The sequence below is a fragment of the Pyxicephalus adspersus genome, chromosome 2 (assembly GCF_032062135.1).
Source record: "Pyxicephalus adspersus chromosome 2, UCB_Pads_2.0, whole genome shotgun sequence".
In the NCBI taxonomy this organism is placed as follows: Eukaryota; Metazoa; Chordata; class Amphibia; order Anura; family Pyxicephalidae; genus Pyxicephalus; species Pyxicephalus adspersus.
Genome location: NC_092859.1, coordinates 51,971,401 through 51,997,690, shown reverse-complemented (window position 1 = coordinate 51,997,690; position 26,290 = coordinate 51,971,401). Strand labels below are relative to the sequence as shown.

Here is a 26,290-nt window from a genome sequence, read left to right as displayed (position 1 = left end):
TTTTCCATCCCCCTTTAAGAAAGCTGAGACACTGACCCTGATATTTGAGATCTATATAAACTGATGATGCTTACGTTTTTGTAATGCACATCCCTTCTTTTTTCAAATGTTTTGCATCCTGCTGTATTAAGATTGTATTCTTTGTTTTGTACATCTTTTGTAAAGCCTAATAAAAACACAAAATGACCCATAAAAAATATGACAGCAAGCCAATAAAACCCCTCTCATTTTTTAATTGTGTTTTATAATACAGTTAAAGTTTACACATATAATAATATGCAAGCATGTATTTATCATGTCTAAATTTTGGCTAACCTAAAACTAATGTTACTGCGCTCTTCTGGCCATCAGCATTTCTCTAATGTTATCTTCAGCATTTTTTACACTTCGCTCCAGATAAGCCTTCTTTTCCTGTAAAATAAAATATGCATAACATTCAAACTCTTTCCAACTTTTTGCTGTGATAATAAATTTAATGTATACAACTTTGTTTAAAAGTTTAAAGCCAGTAAGTCCTTTACACAAACATACACTGGCTTAATGCTGAAAAATGCCACTAAATGAGTTAAGCTTAATTTTTTTTATGTTTTCAACAAATTTACATCTAATGTACTTTTGTGAAGACTACATTACTTGCAATAGAAAAAAAAAAGTTAAGAAGAAACACAAGGCATAGGTAGTCTGCAAAAGTAAAAGTAATAACACATGGGATGATTACACAAAGTAAACAGAAAAAAATGGCCAAAATTGCTCTGAGCCAATACACAACTAGGACTTTTCAGAAAACTAAGAAACTGCTCTTGGTTTATATCCCTCCTGTGTTTTACACAGAAAGGTTGTAAATAAACCAAGAGTGGGTAATTGGCTAAGGCACCACTTAGAGTTTTGACCATAGTCATTGTAGCAAACCTATTACACAAGATATAATTCTTGCAAAAAGTGGATTAGGAAAGGAGGCCCATAGAATACAACATAAACAGGCAAAAATGTAGATAAAAAGACCAATATAGATATTATAGATAATATTACACACAAACAGAAAATTCCAGGCAATGGATGTTGGGAGTGAAAAGGGTGGTGGCAAACGGATGCCTCAGATACAGAAAAAAAGGAAATGCTTAAGAAAAATATAACTTTCTAAAGGACTGTGTTGATTATGCTCAGGCCTCAATGGGAATGTGAAAAAATTGTTGCCGCGTTTCCCAAAACTTTGTGTTGCTAAAATGGTTTTAATTTTCACAGGAAACTATCTTGGCAGCTAAATTACAGGGAAATGTATCTAATTGATATATATCTGATTCAGCTCAATGTCTCAAAAACATGCAGATTGCATAACTTCTGGGAATGCAGGTTGGATAGTATGCCTGTGCACACCTTCTCACCTCTCACAGCACTCCAAGTGGGCTGTGCTGAAAAATGCCTGATGGGGATGGTATTCAGTATTCTAGAGGAACAAAAGTTTCGCCTTATTCATCTCTGCAATTGGTAGGAAGACAATTTTACACTGCTAGACCTCATCTACAGCTCTGACAATGCATTTGTTTTTGACAAAACTGCTTATTTATTTAAAATGAAATTGAGAGAATCCTCCCTACAAAACATACCTGAATGAATATATTTTTGATATATGGGAAAGCCTATCATATAAAGAATCTAGTTCCCTCTGTTTCTACCTATTAGGAGAAACAGTGAGCATCAGAAAGAAGAAGGAATCTGAGCAAGTGTGGGTCTCACAGTTCATGGATAAAAGGCCACATCTGAATTTGGGCTGAATTCACATTGGCAGTAAGGTTGCATTTCCCCTTACTTTTCTCTTCCTAGGAACCACTGCTGCTTGAAAAACTGCTAGGCTTGAAAAAGCCCAGCACTTACCGCCTCAAACCCAGGTGCCTAGCAGTTACCATAGGTTACCAATCCCTAACAGTTGCCAAGTAGTCACTTAGGAGGGGTAAATGACCCAGCTTTTTACTGCAAATGTGAACTAAGGCTAACTTACACCACACAAATTACAATATTAAACTACTACAAGGATTACACAATTAAAACATAGAACACTAGGCAGTTTGGGCATAATATCAGGCATTAGCAAGTTGAAGCGAAGTAAAGGGGTAGGTAGAACTCAGGACACAATAATAGGGGTTAGTAGATACCTTTGGCCTAAATATCAGAGCACTAAATTTGCCGTGGCTTGCCCTGCCCACTTTTTACCACCTAGCTACAGCTTCCCACCACCCGGCTGAAAACATTTTCTGGGGAAAACACTGTACTAATGTAGATTTATTCATCCATTTTCTCATTCCCTTCTCTTTAGGGAACATCCATGCGGTTTCTTTTTTAGGGTGCAGTCTAGCACCAATCTTCTATCACTCACCAAAGTATAGACCACCATTTTATCCAATCATCCAATATATGACATTTATCTTCCTAATTTTATTTAAATTCATATTTTCTAGTTACCCAATTCTACCTATCAGTTTAGATTAATTATTATTCCATTTGTATTTAATCAGATTCTGCTAAATCTTATTTGGACTATAAGTGTTATACTTTTGTATTTATCATTATTGTACTAAATTCTCCTTTTTACTTCCATAGTAAATTAGTTTAAGAAAGTAATTCTTTCTTCCTATACATATACTTTTCCCTGAATCACACCCTAAAAAGATGAACAAAGACAATATTCTTTCCTTTAAAACATTGACTTTGTGACACATTAATACATTCACAGGAACCACGGAATCGCATCATACTGTGTATCATATATCACATATTTTTATCACAATTCTCATATCTCAATAATTATGACTATGTAATGTGTTCATCTTGTAGTACCTTTATGGTCTCTGTAATACCCCTGAGGAAGTCCAAGAGGCGAAACACACCGAGACATTCCTCTCAATTTATACTACCATTACTCTAGTCTAAGTTAGGAGTTCCATGTCTAGTTTGACTAAGTAGTTCATTCACAATCTGGGTAATTGAACCAATACTACTATTTACCTCTTGATGTTCAAGTACCAGCACCAAAACTGCTAGAATCTGCATTTTGTTTGTATACACAATTCATACTATGAATGTATCCCATCCTATTGTGTGTGAAATTCCCCCACCTACTAGACTGTAAGCTCTTCGGGGCAGGGTCCTCTCCACCTGTATCACTGTCTGTATCAGTCTGTCATTTGCAATCTCTATTTAATGTACAGTGCTGTGTAATATGTTGGCGCTATATAAATCCTGTTTAATAATATTAATATATGAATAATTGCACTATTTAATTATGTAACCAGTAAATAAAGAAATATTGTTTTTGGCCACACAAAAAAAAAAAACTGTCTTTCTTTCTAATCTATTTATCTAATCTAAGAAGACTAGGAAGAAATGTTCGCGTCCTGTGGGTCATTGTCATCAGCCACCAGCTGTTCCATATATTGTATGTGGTCTACTTCTATTCACTGCCCCAACCCCCTTCCCTATGAGAATAGTTTAGCTTCAAGAGCCTAGGACAGGGGTCAGCAACCTTTACTATCAAAAGAGCCATTTTGCCTCCTGTTCCACTAAAGAAAAATAGTCTGGAGCCGCAAAACATAACACAGTTTATAAACTTTTAAAAGTTTTACACAGGTGTCCCCCACTTGCACCTCTAATTTTGTTCACCTGTACCCCCTTCCTGTTCCAGAGAAATTGGGGTTCAGGTGCCTCCAGCAATGTGTAACGGTAGATTTTTTTGATGGGCAGAGGTCTTTATGTTCTGATGATAGCCTAACAATTAATTTTTAGGGGGTGTTAGTCACAGGTGTCCCCCACTTGCACTACATTTTTGGTTTTGTACATCTCCCCATTCCAGAGGAATTGGGGTTCAAAGGAGGGGGATGTCATTGTACACGCCCCGTGGTAGATTTATTTCATTAGAACACCGGATAGGGAATCCCCCTCCTTCACAGTGTCTTGGGAGGAAGGGGATCCCCCATCAGAGATCTCCCCGCGGCAGCCGAAGGGAGCCACAACAAGGAGGCTGAAGAGCCGCAAGCGGCTCCGGAGCCGCAGGTTGCAGACCTTTAGCCTAGGACCATGCCTGGGCCATGACTGTTCTGCCCATATAAACATTTGGTCATTTATTAATATTGTATTTTACTGTTCGCCATCTACTGGTCTGTTTCTATTATAGCATGTATATTGTAGCCTTTAGGGGGTTACGTAACCAGGGTAAACAAGAAGTAACCTTTGACTCTTGAAGTCTTCTGAGGTAACCTCCATCTTAGTTTTCTTTACTCTCCTGTGAGAAGTGGATGTGACATGTTCTGTATCTGTAATACATGTCAAAGCTCCTCTAGGGCTGCGGGAGTGATCAGGGGAGCGGAGCCGTTAGCATAGCAGAGCTCTGCTGACTGCTCTGCCCCCTGATTGGCTAAGGAAAGGGAAATCCTGATGATGCTTGAGCTGTCATCAGGATTTCCTATTTCTCAGCCAATCACAGAGCACTAGAGATGAATGGGCACAAGTCTCCCCATTCATGTCTAGTGCTGAATGGCTGAGAAACCTAAAACCTCAGGCAATCACAGAGCACTAGGGGTGAATGGAGAGGCTTGTCCCTATTTAGCACCTAGTGCCCTGCGATCCCTCACTGTCAGGAGGATTTCCAGGGCTGTGCTCATTGCAACCCTGGAAATCCTCCTGTCATTGGGAAGTTGTTACACAAACACACACACATTAATAAAATAATTGAAAATTAAAGCCTCGTCTAATTTTTTTACACATATTTTAACCCTTCCAGGGATTGAGTAAGGGGTTTTACGTATGCGGCAAATAGCAGCAATTTGCGGTAAAACACGTCAATTTCGCGTCAAATTCGCTTTAAAACGCTTGTAAAAGTGCATAAAAACGCATATAAATGTGGTAGGAAGGTTTATATGCGTTTTTAAAATCGTTCATGTAGACCCAGCCTTAAGGACATTTTTCCAAACCTGGTATATATTAGGGCATTCCTGCAAGAGCCGTAAAACTCTGTCCCCTTGAGATTGGCAACACCAATAAGCATCACAGCTGGAAAAATCTATGGAGATCTATAGAGTAATAATACCACCTTGTAAGGATTTTAAAGTTTGTTTTTTCCGCACCTTGCAGGTCATTGTGAATTACGGAGTCAATGAAGGATTTTTCCCCACTTATCAGCAGATAGAAAAACAGTGAACTCTCCCTCCCATTGCAAAACAAAAAGCACAAGCTATGGATGGAGTATTACCTATTCTGACATCCTAACAGTTTAAATTATTTTATAAAAATGAGAACAGTTTATTACAAGCTATAGCTACTTTTAGTTGGGTGATAGAGAAAAGGCAGATGTACTAAACCAATTTTCAGCTCTGTGTATTGAAAGGAATTTGGTGGCGCTCAAGTCCAAAATAGAAATAAAGAATTGTCTCAGCCTTAAACAAACCACACTCGCTCAAAATTTATGTGATTGAGAAAACAGTTACATAAAATGAAAGTTAATAAAAGCACCGTGACCTAATAAATTTTACTAATGTGTTATTTCAAAGCCTTTGTTTCCAATTTGGAGTTGGTGACACTTTAATCTCGGACATGGTACACTGGCATAAGGCCATTGTGGCACCTATCTTTAAAAAGGAAGCAAAGTCATTACCAAGTAACTACAGACTTGCAAGACCCAAGAGTCAACATGGGTTCAAGAAAGACTGAAGTAGTCAAATTTACTCTTTTCATGAGGCAGCAAGCATGTACTCAAAAAGACATATAAGTCAATCAAATTCAACCACTACGGAAATAAACATTAATTGATCCAGAAGAAGGCAATTCTGGTTCAATTTGTTACAAAAGGAGAGAAAAAATTATTTTCCCATCCTAAAAGGCAATCAGATGTGTCCTGGATCACCAGTCTCTGTTGTCCTAATTTTAAAATCCAATTATATTCTGCATTTCTAGCATTCAGCTTTTTTCTTAAAGCAATCTATAGTACTTGCTGAAATTACTTTCTGAGGGAGCCTATTCCACAGTTTTACAGACCTTACTGTGAAGAATGCCTTCCTTATCTGGAGATTAAATTTATATCCTTTCAGACGGAAAAAGTGCCCCCGCTTGTCCTTTGTAATGAATTTAAAATCAATAATTGAGAAGCCAGTTCTATATATGGAACATTTTTAGGGTGATCATATCCCCCTTAAAAAAATCTTTTCTTAAGGTAGAATAGATTTAGTTCAGCTAATCTCCTTGCATAACTGAGCTCCTTTATTCTTTTTATTAGTTTATTTGCCCTTCTCTGCACTCGCTCCAGTTCCACAAAATCCACCGCTTGTCACCTGCCCAAGACCATAGAAATAGTGAAGCATGCTTCACACAACATGCAGCAGCATGGATCAACAGGGACAACTCTGCTAATGTTCTAGGGTGCCCCTGCCAGAACCCTTAAGCCTATCGAACATCTCTAGAGAGACCTGAAAATGTCCACCATCAGTACCCATCTAATTTGACTGAACTTGAAAGGACTTGCAAAGAATGGCAGAAAATCCCTTAATTAAGGTGTGAAAAAATTTGTTGCATTAAACCCAAAAAGATTTAAGTCTAATTGCTGCCCAATGGTGCTTCAATTAAGTGGTAAATAAAGGGTCTGCATACTTCTGTAAACGTGATTTCAGTTTATTCTTTTTAATACATTAACTAAACCTCTGTTTTAACTTTGCCATTATGGGCTACTGACTGCAGGTTAATGCACTGCAACACAATAAAATTGAAAAAAAGTTAAAGGGGTATAAATACTTTCTGAAGACAATGTTTATGCCATGGGTGTTTCCAAAAATTGAAGTTTCACAAAATTTTTAGAGAATTATATTGTGCAAAGGGAACTGCTTCTAAGGTGGCAACCACCAGACCCAACACTTTCATGCAAGAACTATGGTTAAGATGAAGTTTCTAATATATTCCTAAAATGGTTGGAGCGTCTCCAGGGGTAGTAGTACCTTTGCAGTTCCACGGTCAAACTCAACATATCTGAATGTTAAGAAACCAGTTTAGGGCTTGTAGAGTTTCACATGCATGTCATCCTTCTGAATGAATCTGCTCTAAGAAGGTTGCCTAGATAACCTATGATGATTTTCCTATTTTGCCATAGAAATCCCCCCCAACCCTGTGGGCCTTCTACATAAAAGATTAAAGGGGGAGGGGGTCTATTTTGTCCCTCAGTATTTCCCATCCTCCTTGTACAATCTCCCAGCTGTCTAGTGCCCCTGTATTTTGAGCCAACTTTTCAGTAACCTACCAAAATAAAAGCCGGAGGCTTACTGAAAACTGCTGGATGATGTGCACATCTAAAAGAGCTAGGATGAACATTGGACTATGCTAATCTTATTTCTAGATTGTGCTATCCCCACTGGCTTTTTGGCATCTAGTAACTTGCACAGTAGATTGCAGCTAGTATATTTTCAAGCTTGCTTCCCTTTAAAAATAGAAGGTGGCAAGCATTGTTATCAGACTAAAATTGTCCGTAAGCTCTAAACCCCAAACAGCCATTTAAGCATTCTTCCCACCTTCCTGAATCAAAGAAGAGTCCCCTTTGCGGACTTACTGCACAATATATAATGTACACAATTTTAAGAATACCATTCTCCGAGTTTAGTGGATATTTATGCTTAACTGGAGGTGTTACTCCACAACCCCTTTATGTGTATGCAGCCTTTCATTGGAAAAAAGAAGGAAAAGACAACACCAACCTCTAACTCAGCAATTTTTTCATCCGCTGAATTTTGTTTATTCAGTAACTGGCTTTTAATGGTTTCTTTAGTCTGAAGGACAAACCTGAGAAAAAAAAAACAAAAAAAACAAATTACACTAAATAAAAAACTATAGTATTTAACTCTGTTTATTTACTTCAGGAGTTACAAGTTTTGCCTCAAATAGCCATTTGCTGGTTATTTTTTTATCAGTTTAAGGCAGGTGACTGTGCGGGGTCCATTGACAGACGCACAGCAGTGAAAGCCTTTGTGCGAATTGACATGTTGTGTAGAGCAATTCTTTTTAATGGCATATCAAGGCAGAATAAATACGTCCTTCATGTTTATCAGGGCAACATTCATGTGCAGTGTGCATTGTAGGTAAACAATGGAACATAATTAATGTAAAACTCCCAGAATTTGCAACAGTACATTATTGTGCGGATTTGAAATTATTTAAATGGCAGCAAACAATTTAGTCAATGAATATAAAGGTTATATAAATACAGTTGTCTCCATGTATATTTAAATATTAGGAACTTGCTAGGACATTTGTTTATACCCCAATCTTTATTTTTAATCCATAGATAGAGCAGGCAATACAGTAATACCACAAAATTTGCGAAGGTTATGTTCAGACCTCCTGCAAATTTTGAAAATGCGCACATTTTGGATGGACAGCTAATAAAAGGCCTATAAATACCTATCATCATATGTTAAACACTAAATATGTCCTCAAAACACTTCAACTTCATTTAAAAATTGATTCATGTTGAAAAAACGTTGAAAAAAAGCCATCACAAGAGAGTGGCCAATAATAAGCAAGGAAAGATTGAAGATGCGTTCTGATTGGCTACAATGATTTTTGTGAATACTACAGGCAGCCAGGTCAACATGCCTAAAGTAAGGCAACCAGTATCTTTATATCTTAAAGGAACCTATGATTCATACACCCTTTCCCGTGCATGGTTGGGTTTATACGAGGCTTGCGACACTCATATTCACAATTGTTGTACCACTAATAAGTCTGCCAGTAATAACCCTGAGGAAGCCAGGTGGAATCATTCCACCTGAATCAGGTGGAACGTGTCAGGACACAAAAAAAAAAAAAAAAAAAAGCGTCTGCAAATCTTTTTTTTTTTGTCAATTTATAATTGGTCTCAATGTGCCGATTAAGATTTCTAATTTTATATCTATATGTATATTGACATATCGGGGCAAGTGTTAAGTCCCAGATATTGAATTTGTAATTAGTAGTTTAAGGTCTAGTGCCACCTCGTGGCCAAGTTATGTGTGCTACGAAATAATAACATGTTGATTGAATTACAACAATTTGTAAATATATTTATTCTTTCTCTGCCAACAAACCCCTCTGACCATTCTTTACACTTATTTTTATACTACATTAGAGGTTGGCAACACAATATATTTTATTAACTAATGGAAGAAACTTCTTCTACTTCTAAATAACAATTTATCTGACACAATTTTGCCATTTTGGCAGCTCTTCTCACTGACAAAACAAATCAACAATGGTTATCTAGACCCATAAGACCGAGAGAACCTAAAAGCAGTCCTGTATAGATGCTAGTACCAATAACCCCCAACTTTAGTCAGGAACTTGCAGTTCAAGATACCTAGAGGCAATTGAGGGGTTCATGCCTTGAAGGGTAAGAACTGTACTGGTGGTACAGGGGGATCCACAAAATTAGGCTGGTGCTTTTAATATTTTGGCCGATCACTGTACAGTATATATAGTGAAAAAAAAAAACAAACAAAAAAAAACAACAAATAGCCAACTAGTTGAGTTTGGCAACGCAATTTTTGGTTTATGCTAGGCAAGTAGTTTTTTGCTTTCTGTCATCATTAAAGTGTCTTGCAAAAAGATCTCATATGCAACATGTAATAAAATGTAATATTTCTGGCAGCACAATCAAATATGCTCACTCAATAGTATATTCTGCGCAGATAATAAGTTTAGGTTTTTGGCTAATAAGTTAGGTTTTCTGAGACCATTCTAAGGCTGCTTACTTATGTCCAATGGTTCTCGTCCGATATCCAATGAGAATCTGGCGTGTGTACAGTGCCCGTCGTTCATCGTCCGAACGAACATCCAGGCAGATCCACCGACGATGAACGACAAACAATCTTAATGGAAGTGAAGAGAGAGCAGTGGGGTGTCGTTCCGTCGTTCTCCCCCTTCCCTCTGAATAGAGCAGAACTGTGCTGTATGTACAGCACTCGGTTCATGCAGCATGTAGTCCTTAGATGTTGGAAAGGATGGTGAAAGATCCTTTCCAATGACAATTGTTGCATGTGTGTATGTGGCTTAAATCAATTCGTAGATACCATATCCACATGCTAATTTTTTCTAAAGGCTTCTAGTGTAAAATTTCAAGGTGGCTTTAGTAGCAGTATCCATTTTAAATTATCTTATTGACAGGTATGCCCAATAAACTCAGATTTAAAATAGCTCAATACTTCCCAATGAGCAATCTTCTTGGGAATAAATGAGTACAAAGTTAAGTGATTTTCTGGTAACTTCGCTTCCAAAAATCTTTCAAGACAGCACTGATTAAAGTCTGGCTCCACCCAGCTAAATGAGTAAAACAGTACAGTTATACCTCGGCTAAAGAGTGGCCCTGCTAACGAAATTTTCAGCTAACAATTTTTTTTTTTTACGGTTTAAGAGACCCAGCTAATGAATATGGACTTTACTAACAATTTATGCTTTGCATGACTTGCAGAAGAAATCTTTTGCTAAACACAGCTTGTGGGTTGTGGGTGAGCTCTTCTTCAACATCTTGTAACTCTTTAATGACAAAGACAAACTCTGCAGTTGTTTCTCTTTGCATATCAAAGCACAGCTTGATCCAGAAGTCAATAAATGTCTCCACAAAGTTTTTTTTTTGCTTTGTTTGTGATTAACTCACAGTGAGGATTTTATACAGTAAAGTACACCACGCTGCCTAATTTGGAAGCTGTTCCATCTCCACCTTTGGTGAGTATATGACCTTTTTTATTGTACTTTTTACTATTTATTTGCATTTGAATCTTTTTATTGGAAATTTTTTTTTTTTACATTAACAGGGTTTACAACACAGTTGGATGAGGGAGAAAATAAAAATATTTTCCAATGATCAATGTAACATATGACAAATTCTGGCCAGGAAAAATTGTTAATATTCTCAGAAAAAACATCAAAAATTAACTGAAAAACTGCAGACCAATACATTTGGGCTTTTGGGGGATGTCCACCAACTATGAAAAATGGTGCCTCTATAGTTGTTGGAGTGTATTTTGCTAGTCAGTCTGGGACCAGATACCACCGCAAAGGAACCTTACAACTAACTTCGCCTAGGCCCAAGTTCAGGGAGACTTTGGATAAAGCTAAAAATAATTCATCCCAGTCTTCCTTTTCTCAAGCCATACCCCAAGGTCCTGTTCTCATTGACCTATATATTTAAGTTTTGCATGAGGGGTGGCAAGGGCTAAAAATATAGCAATTATCTCTGGCCTCTCGTATCAGCTAGATATTGGCACAAACTTTCAAAAAGGAGTGGGTTTGTAAGGAGGGAAAGCCATTCCAAGTTTGGTGCAGACAAAGGACTTAATCTGTCAATATCTAAAATATTCTCTGGCTGGAAGTTCTCTTTTGCTAGTTAAATAGTCTAAGCCAGACAGACATACCTCTCACATCCAGCACATCCTTTATTTTCAGGAAGTCTTTGGATATTCACCAACTGAAAAAGGTTTTAGTTCTTACCAAGGGAGAACTCTGTTCATAATTTATAATAACTCGTTTTTTATAATTAGCACAGTACAGGGTTTGATAAGAGGGGGTGAAGTTATTAACAAGATATTGAAGCAATGTCTCACTATATTGAAATTTGTATGAGTTTGTAAGAGTCTTAATTAGTTGGGCAGGAACATTAATATTATGAACTTGTGATAGGGCACCGTTGACCCTTAAACCCGAAATCCTTTCAAATTCTTCCAGAAGCCTGAATAAATTAGGAAAAGTGGTTAAGGGAGAAGTAATATACATTAGTACATCATCTGCAAACAGAGACCATTTGTGTTCAACGCTACCACAAAAAAAATGCCTTTTATATTTGGATTGGATCTGATGGCATTAGCCAAAAGTAGTGAAGAGAAGTGGGGAAATAGGACAGCTTTGTCTAGTGCTTTTTTGATCAAAATGGAGAGGGACAGAAAGGCACCCAGGGAAATAGAGGCCGAAGGTGTATCAGAGTGCTCTAAGGAGATTGATGAAGTGGCCAAACCCCATTATAGACAGTAGCAAGAATAGTTATTGCCATGATATGCTTTTCAAAAACCTTTTGAATATCTAGTGATAGAAATAAAGCTTCCCGAGTGGGCCCCTAATCCCATTGGCTATTTAACCCCCCTAGCAATATTCCCGAGTGTGACTTCGGGTGGATTTTACTTGCAAAAAGCAGTAATCGGGGTCGCTAAAAAAAAAAAACAAAACAAAAAAAATAAAACACCTTGTTCCTTTGGCATCCCCCAGCGTTCTGCTCGTCTCTGCAGGTCCTCGGGACACGTCCTCTTCCTCGGATTTTCAGCCAGCGATTGCAGATACGTTTTCTGGGGTTTCCCAGTGACGTATGTGCGGGCAGGAAATTCAAATAATTTTGTATTGAATCCAATACAAAGAAATCTTGTATTTGCCTGGTCTGGAGCTGGTCTATGGGGTAAAAACCTTACCTAGCCTGGATAAATATATATGCTCCCAGAAAAGAATTGAACCGGATGGCTAATCTCTGTGTCATAATTTTCAGATGACAATTTAGAAGATAAATTGTCCTATAATTTGAGACCTCAGTGGCATCCTTCCCTAGTTGGATTATTCTAATATAAGCTGAGTTTGCCCAGGGGGGAAGGGATTCTTTTTCCCGAGGTAGTTAAAATACTCCACCATATGGTGCCAAATTTTTTATATTAAGAATTTGAAAATTCATCCGGAACAGGTGCACTACTAGGTTTAAGTAGCTTGAGGACTTTCAACAGCACTCCAATGGCTTCTCCAAGATGGCTTTGTGTTTGTTTTTTAATTTGGGTAGGGAACAGTTTTTATGAAAATCGTCATGATCAGATTGTGATACAAGATCCGGTTTACCATATAACTGACTATAAAAGTCATGAAACATAGCCATAACTTTCCAAGAATGCTGTCACAATTTACCTCTATTCAGCTATATTTTGGGGAAGACATGAACTTTAGGTCCGGGATTCAGTTTGTTAACTAATAGTCTACCTGGTTTATCACTACATCTATAAAAGGTATTGGACGCCCAGCATAGAGATTTATCAGCCATAGTGGCGAGTAGCAAAATAGGTTCCAAATGCACCAACTACAATTGGGTTTGGGTATCAGGGAGGGGGTTATCCTTATGTTGGCGCTGGATGTTATGGTATTCCCAAAATTTGAGATCCATCTGTTAGTTTTAAGTTTTCTTGAACCTACCTCATCATCTAGCTTGATGATTTACCTCTGATCGTGGCTTTGTGGGCTTCCCAATATTTTCCTGGGGAGGTATCTGCAGACTTACTGAATGAGATGAAATACTGTATGTGTCTTCACTTAAATGAGGAACTAGACTGTTTTAAGCTAATCAACTGCATGAGAACATCATGGTCAGACCATAAAGTGGAGAAAAATACTAGCTTTTTTTTCACCAAAGGCACCAAATTACCTGGCAAAAGAATATGATCAATACGAGAGTAGATTTTGTGAGCCACTGAGTAATAAGAATAATCTCTTGTTGATGGGTTCATCTCCCGCCAAATATCAATTAATCCATGTTGTTTTAAGAACAAGGAGAATTTGTGACTCTTTTTGGGGGGGTATTTATATTTTGGGAGATTAGATTTGTCCAACATTTAGTCCAATGCTAGACTGGAATCTCCCAAGTGGACCAATTTGCTTTTACTTCTGGGCGTGACCTTTAAGAGCAAATGGTGAAAAAATTCCAGTTGGCCTTTATTAGGAGCATAGTACGTAACCACAGTTAATTTAGGTTCCCTGAACTAATAGGAATGTGTCACTAAGGTCCCTAAAAACTTTGTTAGGAACAAAACGTAGATTTTTGTAAAAGGTTTTTTTTTTTTGGCTTGATAAAGTATAGGGTAATGTTCATGAAATAATTTGTGATTGCATGGGAAAAGTCGGTTTCTTGAGGAGCCAGTATGTTCACTTTTAAAGAATTGTAGTAGTGGAAAACTATGGATCTCTTGAACAGGGAATTTAGGTCCTGAACATTTTAAGCAGGAACCATTACGAAAGGGAGTGGTTGGTTTAAATCATCAAGTAGGATCAGTGGGCATTTGTCAAAGTAAGCCTTATTGCGATTTTGTTAAGTCTCCACAGAAATGGAGATAAAGTGGGGTAGTTAGGAACAAAACAGCAGGAAAACAAATAATATACCATGCACAATGGCTCATTAAGCTGTGTTCTGAGGGAGGACCCCCCCGTGCAGCAGGGACAGTTAGGGGGAACAAAACCACATACCCCTCCGTGGGTGGAGCATGTTGCAGCTCCATAGTACAAGGGTAACACCAACTGGGCCGGTACATACACCGAATCCTGGGTATTAAACCCCTGTAGCGGAGGGCATGTGTGGCCCCCCATCTCCAAGGCACGATTAAGTATACCAGTGTAACATGTTATCGGTTAAACATAAAGCTTATAAAAGTAAAGTCCCAGAGGACTAATAAAAGGCAGTTGGTTGACATGGCAAGTTTAAGCTATCTAAGGTAGCACAATATCAAAAGAGAACAAAATTACAAAATCTGCAGCATTGTAAACAATAGACTTTTAAGCCAGCAGAGTGAGATCCACTCAAATATGGATCAGAAAGAAAAAAGAAAAAGCAAAAAATAAAGTATAAAGCAAAATTGAATTTGTTCACCTTCTTGGTAAGGTTTTTCTTTTTTTTTTTTTACACTGAAGAGAGGAAGAAGGTAAACAAACAGGAAATAAACTTTTCAAAACCTTTCAGGTAACACTGCTGGAGGCCTTGAAGGAGAATTTCACTTTCTGCCACAAAGGATAAAGTGGAGCATGAGTGCCCTCTGGTGACAAATGTGTGGAAATATCTAAAGGAAGTAAATGCAGCTCATTAAAGAGTTTTTCCCCTTCCATGAACGATAAAAATGAGGTTTTGAAATCATATTAAAACAAGAGTCTTAAAGTACATGCCCAATGATACTTTATATTGTTGGATATCAGAACTTGCAATAAAGGCCTCATGGTACACCTTCTTTGGGTTGTGAAAGGAGATAAGTCAGAAAAAATATGAACTGGATGACCTTCCATCTGCAGGTTTTCCATGTTCCTGGTTGCCTTAATAGGAGCCTCTTTAGTCGATAAGTAGTGGGGCTTCACAATGATATCACGTGGAAGACCATCCACCTTTGGTGCAGTCAGCTTTAATCTGGTAATATTGATCTTGTGATTCTCTTGGTTGCCTCTACAGTGTCTTTCACTGACTCTGGAACACCTCTAATGCAGAGGTTGCTGTGTCTGGAGTGGTTTTCCAGATCATCCAGTTTATTTTGAAGATTCTCAATTTGATTATCCAGCAACATAATTTGAGACGCATTTTAAGTGACTCTAGATGTAGGGTCATCCAGCTTCTGCTCAATTAGATCTAATTGTGCGCCCAAACTCTGAAGATTTTTCCGCACTTCTGTAGTAATAGATGATGAAGTTTTAGCCAATTCCATCTGTAACAAAGCAGCCATGTGGTGGAGCAGCCTATTTTGACCTTCATTAGTAATGGATGTAGCATCACCGATTGGCTTAGGAGCTCTGTGTAGCAGGTGAAAACTGTGCAGGTGTTTGCTCTACATCACCAGAGATCGGGGAGCTATTAGAGCGGAGGTGCAGAAATATGCATAGCATGGTGGGGACTGAGATGAGGAGATCTGGGAGCTTAGTGTTGGTGATGCTGGTGGGGAGCATGAGGCTGCTAAACTTTCTTTACCCTTCTCAAGGGAAGTACTGTGGGAAGAGCTGGGAGCCAATTTCAGCTTTGATTGTGCCACGCTGTCCTGCACTTCCGCCATCTTTGCATCTGCTTTGCTGTACCTGTGAACCAGAAAATCAATCTTTCTGCTTGCCCCCTGCCTTTCCAACCATACCCGCGAGATTGTCACAAGTGTGAGGAAGAATCCTCATTTGGAGATCGTGCTGGAAGCCGTGTCAGAGCTGAGATGGAGCTGAGAATTAGGAGACGGAGGGGAGCCACATGGATCAAGCTGCTGCCGCCATCATCACGGGCGGCGCATGCGCACTCTAGCTTTTTACTATTTTTATAAAACGTATATTTAAATTGTGGGCAGCATCCAGAGCGAATGAAATGATTTTTTATGGAAATCTATGGGAAATCACGTTTCGGCTAAGAAAGATTTTGGCTAACAAATGTCATTCCCGGACAAATTATCTTTGTTAGCCATATTACATATAGCCATATAACATATTACCCAGAGCTGTAAATTCAATAGGAGTTCTAAATGTCAGAAAGCTACATACAGTGACACAATTTATCAATTCCTGTCAGCTTCAGTAATATAAAGGTCCAAAGACAAACCACACTAATCTGAAAAACATGTTATACAAAAACATACATTTGCCTAGGAGGGAATTCCCTGAAGAGTCTTAAAAGTGAAGTTACCAGGTAACTAACTTGACTTTCCCTAATCATCTTCTAGAAGTGCACTAATGACAGATAAGCTATAAATAACATTTACAGGCGGGGACTATCATTGCTATACATTTTTTGTCCAAAGCCAGGCCCTGATTGGAGAAAAGGTCAATCAAATTGTTTGGGGACTGTTGGGAAATTACTTGTTGCAGTTAATTTCCCTACATCAGATAAATAGGGAGTGTATTTGTATCACTCGTGTCCTTTTAGTAGACCCCATTTCCCACGCAATGTAGAATTAGCAGCCTACATACTATAAAATGTAAGCTATAGTATCCTACTGAAAGGAATGAGTAGTAATGTGCTTATTTTAAAGAAAACCATATTCTGAATGGCACTGGTCTCCATTTCTGCACCTGAAGCTTTGTAGGAGTATAATAGTAATGAGATATAAATCAAGGCATTTTACCATAAACAGGATATGCCTGAAGACTATGGCTTGCAACTGGACTTTCAAATAAATAGCTGCAACCCTGCACTGTCCTGCTGTGTAGTGTAGGTACAAAGAACTGACAAAAACTCCCTGTACCTCAGCAGCACATAGCAAGTAAGATGGTGTGAAAGAAATGAAACATATATTTAAACTTCTTAGAAGCCACTCTGAGGGACATGCTGATCTCACTGCACGTGAATATGTGACGTAAGAATCCCAGAAGGCTCTGGGATCCAATTCAGTCTTTACCAAATCAACCTTTTTAACTCCCCCCCCTAAAAAAACAAAACAAAAACACATTTTTGCTTTACATAAAAAGGGTTAACATTTTTAACATTTAAAAACAAAATATATAGTCCACAAGGCATTGATACCAGGGCAACAACCTAAATCCAACAATTAGAGTATCCTAACCACAGGCTGAGTTTAACAGATACAAATATTAGTAAAAAATAAGCATATATAACAAGCTTATGTTTTTGAAATATGTGTGATAGGGATGAATCCAGGTAGCGTTTGTAGAAGTCAGGAGGCGCTATATAAATCCTGTTTATTATTAATAATAATAATAATAATAATAATCCACAAAACGTAAACAGTAAAACCACAGTTGAGTATTTTTCTTTGTTTCCTGTTACATCACCTGTCAGATCCTCCATTAATATTATTTAAATACCTTTGCCTAACCATATTCCTATTGAGGGGCAGGGTTCAAGTCAGAAATGTTTTCAAGCCGTGTGGCAGCCCCTATATTGTGACCAAACTCTTCAGTAACCACCCAAAAACAGCCGGGTGGTGCACCCAGCAAAAAAAAGGGCCTGGGAAGAACACTCAGGGGGTAATTGTTTAAAGCAGAAATAAACCGAAAACTAACCTAAAAAAAAAAAAATAAAATGTTCGTCCTACGTCACCCAATCTACCCTTGTACCTTTACCTATGTAAAGTGAAAATTCTGAGTTTAGGTAAGCTTTAAATAGTGCCGGTATACAGGATCTTACAGAACAGACAGTACTAAGCCAGGATATGTCATAAGGGGTTTTTTTTTTTTTTAAGGTGTAAAAGAAAGAAGACAGGGTCAGTCAGGACAGTGGCTTCTGTGAACTATTTGCATAATACTGTGTACACTTTCCGTAAGGAAAAATGTAACACTGTACCACTGCAATTGGCACATCAAAAGACCTTTGAGGCAGTGGGAAAATAATGATGTAAAGGTTCAGGGGTACAATACTAGTGTGACAACTTTATAACCAAGCTTTAACAGGGAACTGGTAATGATGGTTTTAGGTAAACCTGCCTGTAACCCGTTTTATATAGCAAAGAACATGCTAATGAGAACACAGATCCCCTAGTCCTGGGGGGGGAATCTGTGACACAATAATATTTCTACTATTAAACAAGATTTATGTAGCGCCAACATATTAAGCAGCGCTGTGCATTAGATAAGGGTTGCAAATGACAGATGAATACAGACAGTGACACAGGAGGAGAAGACCCTGTCCCCAAGAGCTCACATTGTAATAACATCCATGTGTTACAGAGGATAACCCCTCGTTGCTATATGATAATGTCTGTTCTGTAGCTGGGGGTGAAACAAAAGAACTCAAACTTGTCTTTTGGCATTTCCCCATTTCTTCAGGAGGCTTGACTAAAAAAAAGAGCAAACAGACTGGGCTTTCTTTGAGGTGAAAGGAGAACTAGGAATTGCAGTGTGGATCAAAAGACACCAGGTAAGCTTATCCTACACCTCCTGATAAGTATATTTATAGTTGTCTTCTAATATAGGCCTTCCTTGCATACCCATGACGCAAAATGTGTAAGATATTTCACTCCCCTCTTCCATAAATGGGACAGAGGGGAGATTTGTGGAGCAACTACGGTTATAGGAAAAGAAAAAGACATAAGAGGGTGAAACTCTTCCCTTTACTCACTTTGGAGCCTGTGGCAAACAGCAGTTTCTGTTTGTAAGATGCAGCCGTTAGTCCATTCTGTTGTGTAGTTTGCTATGTACTGGGGCCTTTATTTACAAGATTCGTGACATCATTTCTGAACCTGCAGCCCAAACCACTGTGCATTACTGAGCCTTCAAAGCAAGGAGTAGGTCAAAAATACCAAAAAAAAAAAAAAAGGGGTTTTTGAGGCAGACCACATAACACTGATGTCTTCCTCTATTCCAGATATGTACATTCTGCTCCAAAGGGGGGGGGGGGGGGGTACTTGTGGGGACAGTCACCCCTCCTAAGACTTGGAAGAAGAAACCTCAGGACAAAATGTGAAAGAACTCTCTAAAACACTCTAGTTACTGGACCCTTCCAATTCACTTATCCCTGGGAAATACTGGCTTGAGTTGGAGTAACTAGCACAAAAGACAACTCAGAAATGTCCCTGCTAGGCTGGAAAAAGACAGAGACTAGGGCTGACAGAATTGACATTTTTGTTTACATCACATATGCTGTGCTGTGCATTTCATGTTTCAGGCAGTTGGATTAGCATTGTCCTGAAAGATCTTGAGAGGAAACCCAGTTCTTGTGATAGGAAAACTTGGACCCTAACTGCCCAGAAAATCCATAGGGAATAAAAAAAAAACAAAAAAAAAAAAAACAAAAAAAAACAAAAAACAAAACACTTTCTCATCTTTACCCCAAATTGATTACCCCATGAGGGAGAGGTGAATGCTCCCGAATGCAAACTGCCAAAGTGGGTCTGTAGCAGACTGGCTTAAGGGAAATGACATTGACCTATTTTTGATCCATTGACCTACTTTTGATCCAAGACCCACCCTAGATGCATTATGAAGAGAAAAATATTCAAAATACATATGTATACCAACTTATATTTTTATCTACTAGATTGTAAGCTCTTCGGGGCAGGGTCCTCTCCTCCTGTATCACTGTCTGCATTAGTCTGTCATTTGCAACCGCTATTTAATTGTACAGCGCTGCGTAATATGTTGGCGCTATATAAATCCTGTTTAATAATAATTATAAAAATGTACAAATCTGCAAAATTTTTGTTATGGAGTGAACAAAAAAAATGTAAAATATAATTAAAGAACCTAAATTAAAGAACCTAAATTAAAGGTCTCCTTGAAAAAAAACTACACTTATATAAGAATTGCAAATTATGTTTTACTTACATACGTCCTACACCTTCATACATTGGTGTTGTATCTGGTAAGTTCTTGATTTCTATACTGGTAAGCTGGGCATGCTTCTTGGTTCTTGTCAACTGTTCTATTTGAAGATCTGCAAGTTTTACTTTTTGCTGAGTATCAATCACTTTGGCTTGAAGTTCTGTAAAGGCCTGTAAAAATATAATACATTGTAACGGCCCTAATAACCAATGAACCAAGGAATACAATGAAAAAGAAAGAAATAGGCAAAAGTCCAACAGATGTAGCTTTAGATGAAGTGTCTATAAACACTAGAGCCAAGGAACAAATAATTAAAGAATGGCAACACAAAAGCAATAATCCATACCCCTATGTAAAATGTAAGAATCCTATAAACCAGTGGTGCCCATCATTTCTGACAGCAGGGCCCAGTAACATAGAATAAAATTTTGCCACAGCCCAGTATTTGTGCAGCTTACACTACTCTGCTATTCTCAGCAGCTCTCCCTCCTGTCAGCATACCAGCTGAGAATAGTAGAGTAGTGTAAGCGCTAGTGTGCCGTCAGGTGGCAGAGCTGCTGGGAATGGTTGCGCTCATGCTGTCACTAGCTTTAAAGCAGTGTAAGGAGGGCCGCCGGCACTACCGCTGTGATGTGATGGCACACTGGCAATAACATTTTAGGGATAGTTAGCCAAAAGAGTCCCCTACACTTTAATATAGCTACAGCTCCCCATTCAGGAGAAATTGGGGTTCAAAGAACATAAAGGGACACTTACCATGGTATGGTGGGACTGATGAAGTTTTCATTGGGGGGTGGTCACAAGAATGCCCCCCCTCCCCCTTACTTTCCCTTTTCTCTAGTGTTAAAGAGAAACTTGGGTTCAGAGAAGGAAAGTGGCCAGATTTTTATTTTTTATTTTTTTTTTGACAAATAGAGTAGCATATGTCACGGATCTGTGCAAGTAAAGGTGTATTTTTTTTCTTTTTACTTTAGTTCCAATTTAATAAGAAAAGATCCCCGATTCCTTTGAACTTGCTATGTTCAGGGGGCTAAATAAGTTTAGTATCAGCTCTCAGGGTCCCCTGAGTACCCTGAAAATGTCAAGTTTCTACAACAATCGTGTGGAATATATGAAGGTTTTTACATGGGAGTAATGATAGCAGCATGAACATAGACACAGCTCTCATGCTGCTGATGAACAAGGGGTGGGATTATTTCACAGTGCAAGGTAGGGTTTGGGGACTGCTGCTATAGACCACCAGTTTTCTGTAAGACCCTGGAGTTCTGCCAGAGGTTGCTAGGGGTCCCTTGTTGCTTTAAGGGACACAAATGATCTTTTTGGCCATTTGTAAAAAAGACATTGTTTCCACTGGCCAACAACGTAAAAAGCACGCTTATATACTGTGAGCTGTCGGTATAGTAATTATAGAAAGGGCTAATAAAGTGTACAAGTTATTCAAAAGGTTCATCAATATTAAAATGGCTGCTAGACTAAAAAGGGACAAGGATGGACTCCCTACAAATTTCCATCATCAAATGTAGGTCAGCAAATTCAAAAGGAACCCCAGCTGAGAATCACCGTCATAGATTTTTGATTCAGGGAATATCCATTTCTTTAGTGTTACCTAAGTGTTATTTTTGGTATAGGGATAGATTTGTATTGGATGCTTCATTTTTTTTTTAATTTTGTGTTATTGTGGACTCCCAAGTCTTGAACACCCAAAAATTAGTACAGCAAAAACAGACAGCGGAAGATCATTCCAAGAGGCCTGGACAGAGACATTTGGAGTGATTAAACGCAATGGGGAAAGCATTATGTATTCTGTGTAATTAGAGTGTTGTGTGTCACACATCAAGTGTCAGACAGAACTTTGACACCAACCACAGTAGTGTTATTAAACTTGGAGAAGCTGAAAGAAAAGAGTTTCTTGAAGGAAAATTTGGGACATATTCCCAGTATCTTGGTTTTTGCAACTATCTTCTTAAAATAAATCATCTGACAGTTTTCACTGTGCATAGCGAAACATTGTAGGCCCCTCTCCTATGGGGATAATATGAAAACAGCCATGTTGTCTGGGAGTAATTTTCTTTTTTCATGACTTTCCAAACAAGGATAAAAACCCTCAACGCATCTCTGAGATGCCACTTAGCAGAAATACTGTTAAAGATCGGGTCCAGAGCATGGCAAGTTGTGTTAGTCAGCAGCTCACCACTGACATACAAAAGGCAGCCTGTTATAAAGCACAGTTATAAATAATCATGCAAGGCTAGCAGTAATTTTGCGTTATGCTGTTTGTGACATCATGAGAGAAGAGCTGGTGAAACTGGTGTCTTTGCCTGAAAGAAAACGGGATAGATATCTACAATGCTGTGATGGAGGCTTTTTTGACCAGAAAATTACTGATGGGGCACCTTCTATGGTGGGGGCAACATCTAATTTCATACAGTTCTTTGTTAAAGAAACAAAAACATCAAGTCATTCAGTTACATTGTATTATACATCAAGAAGCTCTTTGTGCCAAGGGAAGCAGCAAAAACTGAGGATGTCCTCAAAGATGTCACAGAAATGGTGAAATACATCATGGCTCGTGCTCTGTTTCAAGCACTTGTAGAGGAGGTTCGGGCACAGTATAATCGTTTACTTGTGTACAATAATGTGTGGTGGCTAGAGAGAGACTGGAGAGATTTGTAGCCTGCTTGGATGAAATCAGGCTATTTATGAATGAAAAAGGGCAGAAATATCCACAGCTCACTGATATGGCCTGGCTTACCAACCTCGTGTTTTTTACAGATTTTACACTACACTTCAATGTACTGAAGAAACAACTACAAGGTGTAAGGAAAACAGCAGAAAGGATGTTATGGGATATCAGAACATTTGAGAGAAATCTGTAGGTTTTTGAAAAAGACCTTAAAAGTGGGCTGCTAAAATATTTTCTAAATCTAGAATTGCATTTAGAAGATACAAGGAATTTTCTTGCATTGTAGCAGCTGCAAATGTGAAATTTAGTAACCGACTTTTACAGTTCTGTAAAATGGTGACAACCCCGTGTGAAACACTTGAGAAGATAGAAGATATGGCAAATGACAGCACACTTAGTTCTAAAAATGAATCCTTAAATCGTGGAATTCTCTGCCAAATAACTTACTTTGTTTGGATCATTTTATGCCTGTGAGCAGCTGTTTTCAGCTTTGAATTATATCAGTATCAGCCAAGATTAGACAAATTATCAGCATGCATACAAAAAGCAAAAAAAAAAATCACAATATTGTTTAAAAGCATGTCAAATGCAAACTTGTGGGTGTACCCAGAGATGGCAATATCTAGGCAGAATAAGCAGCATTTTCATTGCACACCAGCCTCTTCCTGCTGCTGCTGGCACTTGCTTGGCACTCACATGTTTTCTAGTCTGCAGTTTCCCCAAATAAATCTGTAAATCCCTCACTTACCGCAATGAGATAGACTGGTGGTTTGCACACTAAATGGGTTGGACAGCCACACGTTTACCAATAGAAAACAGCGTCCAAATCACATTTTACATTGGTTCCAATAGTAAGTGGAGGCAGCGTGTTTCTCTCCACAATCAGCTGAATTCTATATACTTTTTTATGTAAGTATATGCGCCGACAATAGGCTCATTAGCAACCGTGCTTTGTTAATGTAAGGAGGTAGAAATAGGGCAAGGCGACAGTGTGGCAGGAACATCACAAAATACAAATTCTACCGTACCTTTTTAAGCTCTAAATCAACAGCTGCAGCCATCTGGATTGGGAGCAACAACGAATTGTAACCAAGAAAATGAATTCAGTGCTCGCCTGCAGCGAATAACAATAGCAACGTCTAATTCCACAAATTACAATCCAGTAAAATGACCTGGAAGTGACATCGGCCAGGGAACCGGAAGAGGGCGGGACGTAGCAAACTGATAGAAAACACCTTCCCCTGTCTCTCAATCTCTCTGTCATAACGTAGTGTCCGGTGCAGCATAATGATGGGGAATAGCGGAAAAGGCTAATTCCTATCTAGGCTAGGGAATATACAGCTCATATATGACAAGGGTAAGTCAAATCAAATCAAAGGACCTTACTATATTTCCAGTCAGGTCCTAATTGCTCACAAGTTAAAGCAAGAGAAATCGTCAAATTTATCTAAAATAAAAAACATGGGGACGTATGTCCCGCCATCACAAGTTTTCAGTATATCTGGTCAATTGCTATCAGTTCTTATTTTATACTGTTAACGAACCTTTTTTGCTATTTCCATAAAAATCAAAAATCGGTGCCACATGCCCATATAAACATATATATGTATCAATCCAACTTATGATGGAACTTTTAAGGCATCACAAAGCATCACTATATTAAACAAAATTTCTTAAAAACAAATTACAAAATTTCCACATGGTCACATCAATATACATACATCCTAAAACCAGCAATATAGCCAGCAATAAAACCAGCAATGGCCATGGTTTTATAATATAAAATTCTAATATATGAAATATGAATGAGACCTATGGTAACAAACATTATTTCAACATTTTTTTCAAATAATATATAAGACCACAAAATATAACACATATATATATATATATATATATAAAATTATAATATATAAGACCACAAAAAACCTCCAAAACCTACAGTCTGCTCATTGCCCCAACCCCTGGCATGCTCGTTGGTCTTCGTACTTATATCTGAGGACTAACCCTAACTTGGTGGTTGGGGTGATTTTAATACCGCACTTGATCCCAGAGTTCAGCAATTAGAACAGCATGTGCCTTACAATCCCAATGTTCTAAACAACTTGCTGAACTCCCTGTCACTTCTGAACCCCTGGAGGACAAGAAACCCCACTCAAAGAGAATATTCATGCTGGTCCAAGGTTCATAAAACCTTTTCAAGAATTTTTTTTTAACAAGGGATACCCTTTTTCATAAGGTTTCCACGGTATCGTACCATATTTTTATCTGACCATGCTCCGCTTCCCAACCTTTCTTAGTTCTTCACCAGATTTTCAGGCTTTTTTAACTACATCCTGGGCTAATTGCCGGGATGATATTATACAACATTGGGACAATCTATTTCTACTCTGGGAGACAGGTAAGGTGGTTATGCGTGGTCAAATGTCCAAATGTTTAAAGAGTCTACAGCAGCAGATAGGAAATTGTGTTATTCTCTGTATAAAAATTGTTGCACACTCATATAGGGAACATTTGACCCATCCAAATAGCACCACTAGACAGGCATGGTTGCAAGCAGCAATGGTTATTGATAATTACCTCCATGCTAAAGCTCTATTTAAAGTCCATCACACAGTATAAATTTTATAGATGAGAAATAAAACTGTGTCTTGGCCAATCTGGCATTACCTCAAAAGCCAGACTGCTCTATTCCTACGTTACGCGATTTGACAGGTTGCAAATTTTTTTCTCAGGAAACTGGTGCAAATTATGGAAAACTTTAATGAACAAATTTACTCACACACTCCCCTGCTATGTCAGATATAGATGCGACCATTCAAATAGAGGAAATAGCTAAAGTGATAAAATTTCTCCCTATGGGTAAAAAAAAACCCGGGCCAGATGGGCTGCCGGCTGAATTCCTAGAATCATATATTTCTCACTTATTACTTGAACTTTTTGCTGGTGTTTTGGGGAATGATAGCGCCTTTCCAACATTTCCTGCAGCCCTTACAACTCTAATCCCCCAACCTTATAAGGATGCAGAATGCCCCTCTTCTTACAGACCCATAGCCATACTTAATACAGATTACAAGATCATGGTAAAAATAATGGCAAACAGACTACAACCCATTTTGCCAACTCTACTAACCACCAAATAGGCTTTTTACGTAACCAACATATTTCTATAGGTATCAGGACGGCCATAGCAGCAACCATGCTTCCACACAATAAAAGACATGTACTATTAAGTCTTGTGGTGGAGAAAACGTTTGACAAAATATCTTGGCCTTACATTCCCTGGAAAATTTGGCGCCCAATTTAGAACCTATACAAATTTATATATAATCACCCAACTACCCAATTGTTGGTAAACAACCAACTTTCCCACTCTATAACTATGCTTAGTGGTACACGACCAGGTTGCCCCCTGTCTCCATTATTGTTCAACCTTGCTTTAGATCCCATATTGCGAATATTAGAACAAGACACAAGATTTTCGGGCATAAAATTTAATAATACTGAACTTAAAATTTTGGCATTTGCTGATCATATACTATTGTTCATTGCCAACCCAGTTAATTCCGTCCCTTGTATTATGAATACATT

General features: G+C 38.3%; 1 protein-coding gene across 1 annotated transcript; it reads right to left on the bottom strand.

The window, feature by feature from the left end:
• Positions 1 to 213: 213 nt before the first annotated feature.
• PFDN1 (prefoldin subunit 1) lies at positions 214 to 23,900 on the bottom strand. The gene is made up of 4 exons (XM_072400779.1): positions 23,728 to 23,900; positions 20,020 to 20,186; positions 7,722 to 7,806; positions 214 to 411 (listed from the first exon to the last, which is right to left on the bottom strand). The coding sequence occupies exons 1-4, from the start codon at positions 23,758 to 23,760 to the stop codon at positions 328 to 330; spliced, it is 369 nt and encodes a 122-aa protein (XP_072256880.1). The 5' UTR covers positions 23,761 to 23,900; the 3' UTR covers positions 214 to 327.
• Positions 23,901 to 26,290: the final 2,390 nt, after the last annotated feature.